The 12,547-nt window shown below is 49.7% G+C and overlaps 1 protein-coding gene and 1 long non-coding RNA gene across 4 annotated transcripts in view; one reads left to right on the top strand and one right to left on the bottom strand.

Annotated features, from left to right (window-relative positions):
- LOC310886170 overlaps positions 1–12,547 on the top strand; it is a 228,797-nt gene that overhangs the window by 84,845 nt on the left and 131,405 nt on the right. The window lies entirely within an intron of this gene.
- GRIK3 (glutamate ionotropic receptor kainate type subunit 3) overlaps positions 1–12,547 on the bottom strand; it is a 141,247-nt gene that overhangs the window by 36,095 nt on the left and 92,605 nt on the right. For all 3 annotated transcript variants that reach the window (XR_014575198.1, XM_083810353.1, XM_083810352.1), the window contains 3 exons: positions 9,212–9,330; positions 6,344–6,561; positions 221–443 (listed from right to left, as the gene is read on the bottom strand). Coding sequence is in view for 2 of the 3 variants with exons in the window: in XM_083810353.1 (XP_083666479.1) it covers positions 221–443; positions 6,344–6,561; positions 9,212–9,330 (560 nt within the window). In the remaining variant the exon portion in view is untranslated. The remainder of the gene's footprint in view (positions 1–220; positions 444–6,343; positions 6,562–9,211; positions 9,331–12,547) is intronic.

The following is a 12,547-nucleotide window of genomic DNA, read 5'->3' as shown; positions in this document are numbered from 1 at the left end:
GGGAATGCCATTACACACGGATGGGAAAGTCAGACAAAAACCACACCAAGTAGGGACTGCATCTGTTGGGAGGGCTGTTCAGACCTCCCTTCAGCTGGCAGTGTAAGCTTTGGTATTTGGAAATGGACAGTTGGGAGTGGGTTATGTGATCCCATCCGTCGTATGTCTGGTGACCAGCCCCCCTCCTGGGCTACCTACAGAACCCCCCAGTGCCCCTTACCCATGGGAGTCCCAATGCCGTAGCCTTTGGAGTCGATGAGCCCCCCGATCTGAGTCAGGTTGCAGTTCCTCTGGGTGATATACTCGATGGTGGTCGACTCCATCAGCAGGGCGTAGTCGGCCGTGAGGGTTCGCTGGATGCCTTCCTCGTTGCTTTTAACCAGTGCCGTGGGTTTGCTGCTCATGAAGGCCCACATTTTTTCAAATGTGGAAATTTTGGATTTCTGGAAAAACAATACCCCCCATCCCCAAAATACGAATTAATAGCCTATTCACTGCAAAAAAATGGTGTTTTTACAATAAATAGATAAATTCCAGTTTGAGAACAGGCTCCCTAATGGGACTATTGCCAGTTTGCCATGTCTTAAATATCTCTTTTCTGCCCACTATTGTGTGGCATCAAATTGCCATTAAAAGAGACAGATTCCAGCACACTTCACCTTATGCAAATAAATGCTTAGTAAAAAAGAGTCACAGCTCCGCAGACCAGGAGCTGTAGGTGGAACTGAACTATTCCTCTGCTTCAGCAAGGCCCTGCCGTGATGCCCTGCAGAACTGCTGGTGTGACAGGCTATCAGTATATCTGCTTGAATGTATTAGTTTCCTAACCAGAATTTTGTTTATCCTGTAATGTTTCTGCACAATGAGAGAAGACAGGGAACATTTCAGAGGGCATGTTTTTCTCCCTCTCACACACTCTATTATATTTCTGTCTTTCCCCAAGCATCACAAGGAAACATGTCTCCTCTGAGATATGTGCAACTGCCAAACAAATTTAACATATCCACGTAAACAGAGGCTTAGAAATATTCAAGAAGATTGTCTTACGGCTAAAAATAAATGTGGATATTCTTCCACTATCAGTAGGCATTGTGTTAGAAAAGGGGGGATGTGTTGTCTAGCTTGCTGCTCATATGAATGTTTTTTTCTCCTAGAAATGTGTTGGGTGAGAATATGGTTATTTTGTATCTTCCCATAACACGTTGCATGTAGCATTTATCTATGGCCACCTTCTGAATTGTCCCTGTGTAGGCTGTCGCTGGAGACTTCACCTGCCCTGGAAGAGGCACGTTAGCTTTCTCGCAAAGTGCCTCCTGCCGCGGTCAGTGGGAGAGCGCAGCTCTGCACGGCTGGCTGGGCTTGGGAAGAGCACTTGGATAGTGAGGCTGGTGGTCATGTGCTGCCTGCTCCCTTAGGTGCTGTTCTTTTTACCTACTTTCTTATTTTTCCTAGATTTATCTTTGCCTTCTTAGTTTTTAGAGGCCAGTTTAGTCAGCCAAAACATCCACAACAGCCCTTAGCAGGAGCCTGAAGCTGCCGGTAAGTCTCTGCTTTGCTGCGACTGAGGCTAGCGGCTCACCTGCAGCCGCAGGAGTCGCTGTGGCAGAAGCTGCACTTTGTTCTAGCCATTGTTTCTCCCTGTTTCAGGTCTGTGGCCTTCCATAAAGAAGCAGGACGTGGAGCCCTGGCCCATCCCCCTCACTGCTCCCCCTCGTTTTTTCAATATGATCCAAAATATGCCAGCATAGGTTATTTTGATAAAACACTAGAAATAAGGGTAAATTAACTAACCAAAATAGTCCCTCATCATGCTTGATATATTCCAAATGCTTTGCCTATCCACCTCCTTTTCTCAGTGTGTTTAACAAACGTACTATTATGGACCTGTTTCTCGCTGGTTAAAATTCATACTTGCTATAATCCACTTGATGAACCTGCAGCTCTGGAGCAAACTGCATTCAAGAGGCAGGATAATCTCCCTCACTCGAAAATCCGGTCCAGTGCCTGTAAGGTAGATTTGTGGCATCTATCAAGCCTCAAAGAGCAGCAAGAAATGTAGCCTCCAAAAGGATTATTAAATATCTGTGCATTACGATGGGTAATTGAAATGAATAGCGTACTCGACTTGCTGATAACGACTTGTTTAACATTTATATAGTTCGGATCAGAGGCCTCTGGGTTCACTGGCTCTCCCTTTTGCTCTTTCTCTTCCTGCGTTTAATGCTCCTCGGGTGTTGACACAGGGCTCTTAAACAACATCAGTGTTCTCCCAGTTTAAAGCACAGAGCAAAATAAACTGGCAAAAAATCAATAGGCTGCATTTAGTGAAGCTAATAGGACTTGCATGAGGCATTGTAGCTCTTCAGGCGACTTAAATTACATGAGACAGGGCTCCCTGGAACAGAAAAAACACTTTTCTCATCTTAACTCACTCCCTTTGACCTGCTCCAAGGACTTAATTGTGTTCCAGGACGCCAAGACGAGCGCTGCTTTTGTGGCTCCGGCACTGCTCAGGGTGCGTGGGCTGGGGCAGGAGCCTCCCTACAGCGAGAGCTGCTCGCGGCACCGCAGAGCTAGCGATGAGCACACCGTGCCCTAGCAATTCCCGTCCTCGTCGTGGCCTTGTGTCTCCCCGCAGCAGGTGCCACTGCTTTCTGTGGCCTCATCTTTCCCGGAGAGAAGGACGAGGTTGCTGGTGTTGGCAAGGGCATGTTGAACCCCCAGAGAAGGCGAGGCGGTGCAGGCTCTCCCCATTGTCTGAAACCTGCCACCGCCTCCTTACCAGGAATTTATTTCCCATTCGTTTCTTTAACTTGGCTAACGGGAGATAAGAGTGCTCCTTTCCCAAGTACAGATCCACCAGCTGTAATTCTCGGCGCAGGACTAGCAGGTTGATGGACCCGGCTATTTGTTAAAAGTCCAATTTAGGAGCAATTGCCAGTCATCGTGAGAGCAGTCATCAGTCAAAAATTGCATGAGCAACCCCGGGGAGCGTGTGGTGCTGCAGCTCCCAGATCCTTCTGCAAGCTGCAGCCACGATCTGTTTTGTGCTTATCAGGGAGAGAAGTTGCTCCTTCCTCCCTTCCCTCCTCAGCTCTTCAGCCGTACTTCAGAAGTGGCCGTTTATTTATGGGAACGTGGATGACGGCACCTGGGAACATACCGTTCAGATAGGCAAAACCATCTTCATTAGGCACAGTTATTCATTAGCAGTAAATTAATTGTCAGTAAGGAATGCACATAAATTGTGTTGATGTCGCTGGGCTTTTTATGGACGTTTTATTTTGCAGGACCTCTGATTTTATGGCTTGTCATCTACCCAAAAAAAATCCTCTCTGGGGTTTGTTACTGGTTTGAACTGGTATTTGCGGTGTGGTGGCTAGGTGCACATTTCTTCTCGATGGAAGCAACGCGTGCTGCTGTGGGCTGCGTACAAGGAGGTGAGGTGGTGGCAGGCAGCGAGCCCCCGCAGGAAGCCCTGGCTCCCCTGCCCCATGGGATCCTCGCTTTGCTGCCCAGGGTGGATGAAGAGAACCCGCAGCGTGGCTCTGAGATGAATCCCCCGAGAGCAGTTCCATCGTGAGCTCCCCAGCGCTGGGAATAACGGAGATTATTGCTAATAAGCGGAGGCGGCGGCTGAAAGCTGTTAATCAGCGCCTCCGGGGTTTGCACCAGGGGGCTGTGTCTCTATCCTGCTTGCATCTCTCCCACTGACTCGTCTGAGTTTTGGCCAGGGTAAATAACGTCCGAATCTGGTCCTTGAGACAGCACCTTAATCAGCCCCTGCCTTGGTGCTAAATGGAACGCGTGTAGGAAAAGCTGAGTACCAGCCCCTCGGAATGCAGCAAATGCAACGAGCACCGAGAACGCCTCCAAAGTCATTCTTTAGAGTCACAGCTCAGAAGCTGTCTTTAATAACCAATGCTTCAAGACCAGTCACCCAAATAAATTAATGGAATAGTTTAGAGGAGCCAATATAAGGCATCTTGCCAAGACATATATGCTTTTTTATCAGTGAAATTGGCAAGAAAGTAACTTTCAGGCTTACGATTTTCAATTCCAGCCTGTATGAAAAAATAAATTGATTTTCACTGACGGAAGATACTTACTCTTGAGGATTTAACATTTCTGTACAAGTGAATATATATGTACACACATCCACACACTCTCACACCCGTACGCCAAACGACACATTAAACCCAGCATTTGTTCAGAGCGAGAGAGCATCTCCTGCAAGATATGAAGGATTTCTGGCATGATTTGCCATGAAAGCTAGATGCTGCTCCTAAATTAATTGATCTGTTTATTCCTGTAACTCAATCTGCATTGCCAGGGAAGAAATAGCTTCTCAAAAGTTCTTTTCATGAAGTCGAAGTCTGCCAGTGCAGCTAGGAAAAGGCTGGCTTCTGCTTCCCGTTTGCCGTAGGTGGTGGGGCCGCACAGGCGAGCCCGTGGGGCCGTGTTGGCACACCCACGGACACGGACCTGGCTTGGCCCACGAGAGAACTTCTGCAGGGACGCGGTGGGCTCGGCTTGAGCCCTTCACCAGCCCAACACTAGGCAGCAGAACCGTTCAGCATTTTGGGACCATGCTTTCCACCAGGGTTTCTCTGACACAGAGCACGAGGTCGGTCACTGCCCTGCACCCTCCTGGACCTTCGTGCTCCCGGGGGACATCCCTGAGAGTGTGATGCCAGCCAAGCAGCTTCGCCGAACCCGCCGCAGGATTTCTCCCTTGATTTCACCAAGGACTTGCTGTGGGGTGGGGGGACACTCATCGAGGCCTTAAATTGCTCTCCCCTATTTCCTGTGCACAAAGGGCAAGTGAGCATGGCATCCCACACGAGCGCTCCCACTGCACCAGTAATTGAACGCTTGTCAGAGGGGACATCCCTGATAATTCATCTCCAAACAGCAATAATAATAAAACAGCAAAAGGAAAATACACTGCGTCAATAAACCCTGCCAAATGCCCGTTAGGAGCCCGAGGAATTATTCTGATGGATAATGATAGGAAGCAATAAAGATGCTATGGCCTTGATGATTTAAAAAAAAAGATAGAGTTTTCTTTTATTTCCATATAAAACTCTTATTGGAAAGGGTAGTTAAAGCACACCAGTAAAAGTCAGCCTCCTCCTACAGCTGCTGTGGGCTTGGACGGCAGCGTGAGGCAGCTGGCCCTGCCGCAGACAAACGTGGTGCCCCTGCTCTGCTGCGGCAAGCAAGCAGCAGCCTGCTATTCCCTGCAATATTTGCATTTCCCAGATTAATTAAAGATCAAACCAAACAAAACCCTCCATGCGGCTTTACCAGGCTGTGTTGCTGCCTGTCAAAATAAGCATGGAGACTTGGAAAGGAGCGTGACTCCTTAACCGAGTCATGGCCAAGAAGAGTTCCCCAGGGGCTGCTCAGGGCCCTCCCAGGCTGCACGCCGTGAGCCTTGCCTTGCTTTAAACCTAAATTCCTCTGCAAGCCAGGGTGCTCATTGCTTAGGTTAATCACCCCTCAATTCTAGTCCTTTTTTCTCTCTCTTTTTGAAAAGTGTGTTTTTACAGGCCAGCTGTGGTTTCAAAGGTCTCTTTAACTTTCAGTTTCTTTCCGTTTTTCAGGCACTAGTGAAATGATGAGTGTCCTTAGCACCTTCCTCTGCAGTGTTGACTAAATTCGGAAACCTCACTTTAAACAGAAGAAATAAATGTAGTTTGGTTCTGATGCATTGGTGGTGTTACCTCGCATCGGAATCAGAGATTAATAAAACCTGACTACGTTAATGTGGATACCTGAAGGACAGGAAAGATAATTTCAGCTGTAAAAAACACCAGGCCCTTTGCAGCATGTGTCCAGGCTGAGTTTTTGTTTGTTCTCTGCCCCTGCAGGCTGGCCGGGCAGCCGCGGGGGCTCTGTGCAGTGGTTAGTGCAGACACAAGGCAGGAGTGGCAGTGGGTGGGATGGGAAAACAGGGGCGATGCCTAAGCAATGGAAGAGTTTTCTGCAGGGCTTTAATGTAAGATACACCCGTCGTGTTCTGCCTAATGTGTGCTTCATATTTGGGTGTCTGAGTGAACACTGGGTACAGTCCCCAGAGCTGTAAAATCAATGTGATTTTATAATTGTGGCCTCAATCAGCAACTGGAAGGGGGGGATTTAGCTGTGATGTGAATCTAGGCAAGCTAAGCTGACGGGTCGAGGTCTTAACAAAGATTCGAGACAGAAGCAACCTGCTCGTACGGAGGAGCAGTGATGGCTTAAGAGGCTTTTTGTCTCTGGGTCTTGTTCTCGCTCCTGTTGGCTGGGCAGGGCTGCGTCTCTGCCAGGGTGGTGGAAAGCCTGTGCCGGGTCTCACCTTGAAGAAGGTCATGGTAGCTCCATCCTTCACTGCTCCGTACTCTATTTTTGTCTGCTTTGCCAAGTCGTCTGCCGAGTCGATGGGGGATTCCATCCTCTCCACCGTCAGGAAGGCGGCAAGGTTGGCCGTGTAGGACGAGATGATAATTAGGGTGAAGAACCACCATATGCCACCAATGATCCGTGTAGATAGAGCTTTGGGCATCAGCTCCGAGCCTGGGGTGGGAGAGGGAGTGGGAGGGGAGAGGAAACAAAAGCGAGAAAGGACGCGTTTTATATATACGTGCGTACATTATATACATATGTATAGATGAAGGATTAGGTTTCACTGTCAGACTGTAACAGCGATGCAATTAAAACCAACTGTTTTCGAGGCAAATTATCCAGACATCTTGCATGCAAGGAAATCAGTGGGTTTTTTTTGTAGCATTCACAGAAAAACCCTCTCCCTTTATTGCTGACCTTGGGTACAGTGCACAATTTACAGGAAACATTCAAACTGAAGTAATTAACTAGGCAGCTTTTATGAGATTTAAATAGCAAGCCATTTATGAACTTTTATGAGTGTTTTGTCCAGCCATTTAAAAAGTGCTTTGCTTTTATATGGATTACTTCTCAAAGGACTCACTCTAGGGAGTGTGTTCAAATACACATGATTTAAAAAAAAATCAAACAGTGAGAGAAAGGAACTATCAGGGTCCAGTGCTTTGAATAGTGGTTAGAAGTAGGGAAGCTGGAGATGTTGCAGCATAAAAGGTGTATAACAGGTCTGGAATGACTTTTATTGAGCAGACATGAAGGACTAAATGGGTTGTGCTATTTTTGTAATCACCCAAGACACCTTTTAAAGCCAGAAAAGAGCTCTGGGTTTAAAACAACTGCATTCAGAGGATATATCCAACCTGGAATTTGCAACAAAGATAAGGCTTTGCAAAGCAATTTCAGGCAGCGTGGCATTAAAGCTTAGTATGGAGCACAGCTTTTCTCCCATCTGAGTGCAGCAAGGAGGCACCGGGAATCAGAGGAGCCTTGGGTCTCAGTGCTGCTTTAGTTCTTCTCAAGATTCTGGTCCTTTCCCATTCCATCTCTTGCCCTTTGATGCATTGTAAGGTGTGACATCAGTCTAGCTTTGAAATATTTTCCTTCTTAGATGCAGAATAGACTTAAAAAGAATGCAGCTCTTTTCATTTCTAAGCATCTGATAAGAGGATGATTCATCGCGCTAAACCACCCTGCTGGGAGCTGTCACTGTCCATCAGGGCAGGAGATCTGGGAAGCCTGTGCCACGCTGCAGCCGCGGCAGCAGGAGGAGCGCGGAGCCCCAGCGCTGTGCACGCCGCCAAGCCAGCACTGCGGGTCCTTTACTCCTTGGCCGTGACCGCCCGGACATGATAAATCAAAGTGTGACAAGCGTTTCTCATTTTCCACTTCTTTCCGTTCCTGGATTTTCTGCAATTCGATCACAGCAGAATTTTGCTCCTCGTTCAGCACCGCTCACAAGCTCGCCCTGTGCTGTCTTCCCCACAGATTTATGCTGCTCATTGCACCTCGCCATACTCCGTGTGCTCTGTCCCGTCCATGTGCACGAACGCCGTCCTATCCCTGTCCCGTTCCGGAGGTCCCTGCCGTGGTGGTGCTGTGCACCAGCAGCACAAGAAGCATTCGGTCTTGCCTGCAGTGAGGGCCAGGCAGAGCTGCCTGAAGAAGCTCCTCGTGACCCGTCTTGCATCTCTTGGGTCGTTTCCCAGTGTGCAGAATGACCAGAAGAGGATAAAATGACCAGAATGACAAAAAAGACCAAAATGACCAGAAGAGGATAAAAACAGGGACAGATCAGACGGCAAGAAGCCCTGTCTTCTGCAGAGTGGCTTTAAAGCAGAGCCAGTCAGGACAGAGATCCTGAATTAGAGCAAATTGCTTGAATTAACGGGAGCAGAAACGCACAGAGCCTGTCGGACGTGGCTGTTTGGGGAATTCAAGCAGCTGAGGGGGGCTCAGCCAGCGTTCCTCCGCGGGGCACGGCGTGCGGGTGCTGCTCTGCACACACAGCAGCAGTGCACGTGCGGACACGCCGCCTCTCCATCATCTAGCAGCGTGTTCCAGATGGCAGACTCTGGAGCTGCTCCTTCTGACACCTGCCAAAGCGTGCACACATCATTAATAGTAATTATTGTTAGTGGGGCACCTGTGTGCGGGTAGCCAGCTGCAGCTGGGTGAGCGATGAGTCCGTGCCCACCACCGTGGGGCGAGCTGTTGGGCTGGGGCTTTGACCCACGGAAAGCACAAAGAGAGGCAGGTGCCAAAAAAACCATAAAATTAAAAAAGGGTGATGTGCCAGCCCGCTCTCCCACAGAAGAAATCTGGTGGCGTTCCTGGCCCAGAAAACCTCGGATGCTTTGGATGCTTCCCCTGGGGGGCTGCAGGCAGGGCTCAGCCCCGCACACATCCCTCCATTCTTCCATCCAAGCCATGAAGGCAAAGCAGTGTGGCTCCAGTGGAGGAGAAGCAGCTCCAGGTGAGCAGATAGCAGCAGATGGAGCCACCGGGCCCTTCTGAGCTGCAGACCACCGTGAGGTTCCCTTGGTGAGCACCGCGGGGCTGCCCGCGGCAGCCACCCCCTCTTGCGCAGCTTGGTGCTGGCTGTGCCTGCTCGGAGCCAGCCCCGTTCCCCTGCGCCGTGACAACGGCACGAGGCGGGCGCCGCCGGTATTCTTTTTGCAGCGGCTGCTTGCTTTTGACAGGCACAAAGATGTTTTATCTTGTTCCTGTCACAAATAAATTAAATTCTACATTCGAAAAGCCACAACAAAAGGCCGGTGTCGGAGACGCGGCAGCAGGGCGTGCGGGGAGGAGGCACCCACCGTACCTTGCTGCATCAGCGCGCCCATCCCGAACCAGAAGCTGTTGAGCAGGGTGAAGTTATTCTCCACGATGTCCGACCCGGGGTTGCAGGGATGAGCGTCGTACCACTCGTATGGGCTGAACCTGCGGTGGCACAAGGAAGGAGAGAGCTCGTTAGTCAGGAAGTGGCATCAGACCCTAACGGACCAGGAGAAAAGCCGTAATGCATCTGGTGCTGCTGCGCAGGGCCCGCTGACCCTCCAGTTGTGCGGCTTGTTAAAGAAAAAGGTAAATTCAGCCACGATTTTTGGAAGTGACCAGCATGGCTGGAAGCCCCATGTTCCACACTGCAGACAGCAAGGAAACCCGGGGGGAGCCAGGCCCTTGGAGTGTTTCGGGTTGCTTCTCCAAAGCCTTTGGTCTCTGCTGATGCCCTGCTCAGCACCACGTCACCCAACAGCAACCAGCGCACGCAGCGGCGGGCAGGATGTGTTGTGGGCACATGGCCCCCAGCCCTGGCACGTGGCAGATCCAAGGCGCAGGGACCAGCAGCGTCTCTGCACCGACAGAGCAGAGGTACAGCAGTGATTCTGCAGCCGTGGCCGAGGCAAACCGCAGTGTTTTAGGGGCTCTCTGCTTGTGCGTGTGGGCATCTCTGTGAGATTTCACTGGGCGAGAAGCAGAGCTCGCCACCGGCCTGACAAGCAGAAATCCTGCGTGTCAAGGCATTGGCACAGTGGAAATCGGTGTGGGTTCACCTTGGGCTGCTGCGATGCTCAGACCATGGAAGAGCAGTCGTTCAGCAGGGGGCATGTTTTCACGGACAGCCCTGCAGTTCTTGGGCAGAACAGAGGGAATTTTCTCTGATCATCTCTCTGCAAATCCTGCCTGGGACAGGCACGCGAGCACCGTCTTGAGTACAGCTCTTCTAGCCAGGATCCAGGGAGGATGCGCATCAGGATAGATGCTAATGTTTTTAGAGCTGTTTGTTTGCGTTTTCTTAGAGTCCCAAATTTTGCACAGATTAAATTAAAAACATAATTGGCATAATTGCTTTTGAACCAGGCATTAATTATCATCTCCGCTTCCTTCTGAAATCCCTGTAGCTTCACAACAGCCCTTTCTCCAAGCCCAACCCCCAGCTTGTATTAGGAGCCATTTCTCTGTGCAATTCTCTGCCAGGCGTGCTGCTGCTCAAGGAGATGTCTTGTCGCTTAACTTCCCAGGTGTCCTCAGGCAGGCGGTTGGAAGCATTGGGAGAACAGAACAGCTCTCAGATGCTCCTCCCAGCACAAAAGCTCCCCCAAACAAACCATTACCCCTGATCTCTGCTTTCCACACGCACTCACGCTGCGGACCTTCTTGCAGAACCCAAAACGTGGAGAATGAGCGTTCAGCCATCGTGGCATGGAGCTCATGTGTCCCCAGGGAGGTTTGGCTGGGCTCGGGCTGCACCCTAACAGCCTCACTTGTTTGCCATCCAGACCGCCCGCCTCCCCGTGCTTTTTAAAGTAAGAGAAAATTGGAGAGGAAAACAAAAATTAGGCTGATTTCAAACCTGGCCTTACGCGTTGCCTAGTCCTTTAAACCTGCTGTAAATTTATGCCAGAGGTGTATAAAGGATGGCGCCTAAGCCCTGTCTATTGAATAAAGGCAGAGTTCAAGAATTAGATGAAAACTTTCTTGGGCTGCCAATGAAAGAGTGTGAGATGGAAAGGGAATTGGTAAGATCAAATGAGCCTGACAAGATGACACACTGAAGAACTTCAAGGTCTCTGAGTGAGAACCTACTGGTGCTGCTCAAATTACAGAGAAATATTCAGAAAACTGCAAAGCAGCAACAGTCTTCAGTGCCTGAAAAGCTAGTGGGACCATTAAAGGAAACAGAGGGGTAATGAAGGAAGAAGTGAGCGGAGCTCGATGACCCCATGCAGCTGGAGCCATAATAAATGGGGGCTCTTCAGGATTCACCTTGGGCTGGCTTCCCTCTTCTGCAGGTGCAAACAGGGGCTGAGAAATATTTCATCAAAAACTGCGATTATTTTCTTGTCTCCTTTTGGCAGGGAAACAGGAGCATTTCAAAGAAGGTTTAGTTAAAGATGAGATCTAACACGAAACACTTCTGAGCCTAAATTGCATCCCCGGAGAAATCTGCTATGGATGACCCAGTCCTTGTTTCAATTAAGATGAACGGTAACGCCCCGGCCCTGGTGAGCACCAGAAGGCGTTCGGCTGCGATGTGAAGGCCCTGTGAGTCCGAGACCAGGTGACAATTCACGACAGGCAGCGCACAGCCAGCGGCACGGCTGGCAGCCAGAGCCACCAGACAGACCCCCATGAAGCCACCGTCGTGGGTGCTTGCGGTGCCCCGGTGGCTGGAGCAGAGAGGATAAGCAAGAAGGCTGATTACAAGGAGAGATGGATCAAATACATCCTTTGCCTGCCTCTAAATAGTCCCTAAGTCAGTTTTAAGTGGCATTGACCTATGATTATAGCATCAGCAGAGGACTCTGGTGCCTAGTTCAGGAGACTCATGTCTCTGAATTAAGGCTTTGCTATTTTGGCTGTGGTTTTCTCCTGAGGGTTGGATTTGAGAGGCCTTGCTGGGGTCAAAGCAGATATTGTTTCAATTACTTCTGAATGTAATAAATATGCCCCGTATTTTCCCCATGAAATCTCTTGCTCTCCATCTCCGTGTGTTAAGAGATATTCCTGCAGAACCTTAATTACACCAAATACTTGATGTTCTTTAAGAGAATATGAAGACAGAAGAAATGTCAGGAGCAAAGCACGTGAAAAAGAAACTGTAACGGCAATATTTTAGAGACTCTATTTGAGCCCAAAGCAGCCTGACGGGAAAAAAATGTTATATTACCTCGTAACTGCTGTGATGTAAGAAAGACATAAATCGCGCTGCAGAATGGCTCATTTTGTCAGTATAAACTAGCATGAGAGATCCTGGATGAAAAACTAGGAGGAGAGAACAACAAAAATGAAAGGAGGGAGGCACAGACAGCGAGCAGCCGAAGGGGACTCTGAGGGCCCAGGAGCGCGGCCGCCACGCGCTGGGTCGCTGCGAGCCCAGGTCCCCGTCTCTTGGCCGCTGCTCACAGCATGGAGGGGCTGCCCGGGGCTGAGCAGCCCCTCTGCGATCTGCACAGCCCCTCTGGACTTCCCTGGTTGCAGAAGGTGGCTTTGAACGTGCTTCCACGTGGGAGCCTGGCCCAGCATCTCCTTCAGCCTTTTCTCAGTATTCACTGCAGCAAATTTCTTGTGTAGATGGAATTAGCACATTTAACACGCTTTGAAAGTGGGGTCTGGATAATTTGGGCTGGACTTGGTCCTCAGGCGAGTAGAGAAA

Source organism: Anser anser, assembly GCF_964211835.1.
Source record: "Anser anser genome assembly, chromosome: 24".
NCBI classification, from domain to species: Eukaryota; Metazoa; Chordata; class Aves; order Anseriformes; family Anatidae; genus Anser; species Anser anser.
This window is presented reverse-complemented; position numbering and strand designations above follow the sequence as displayed.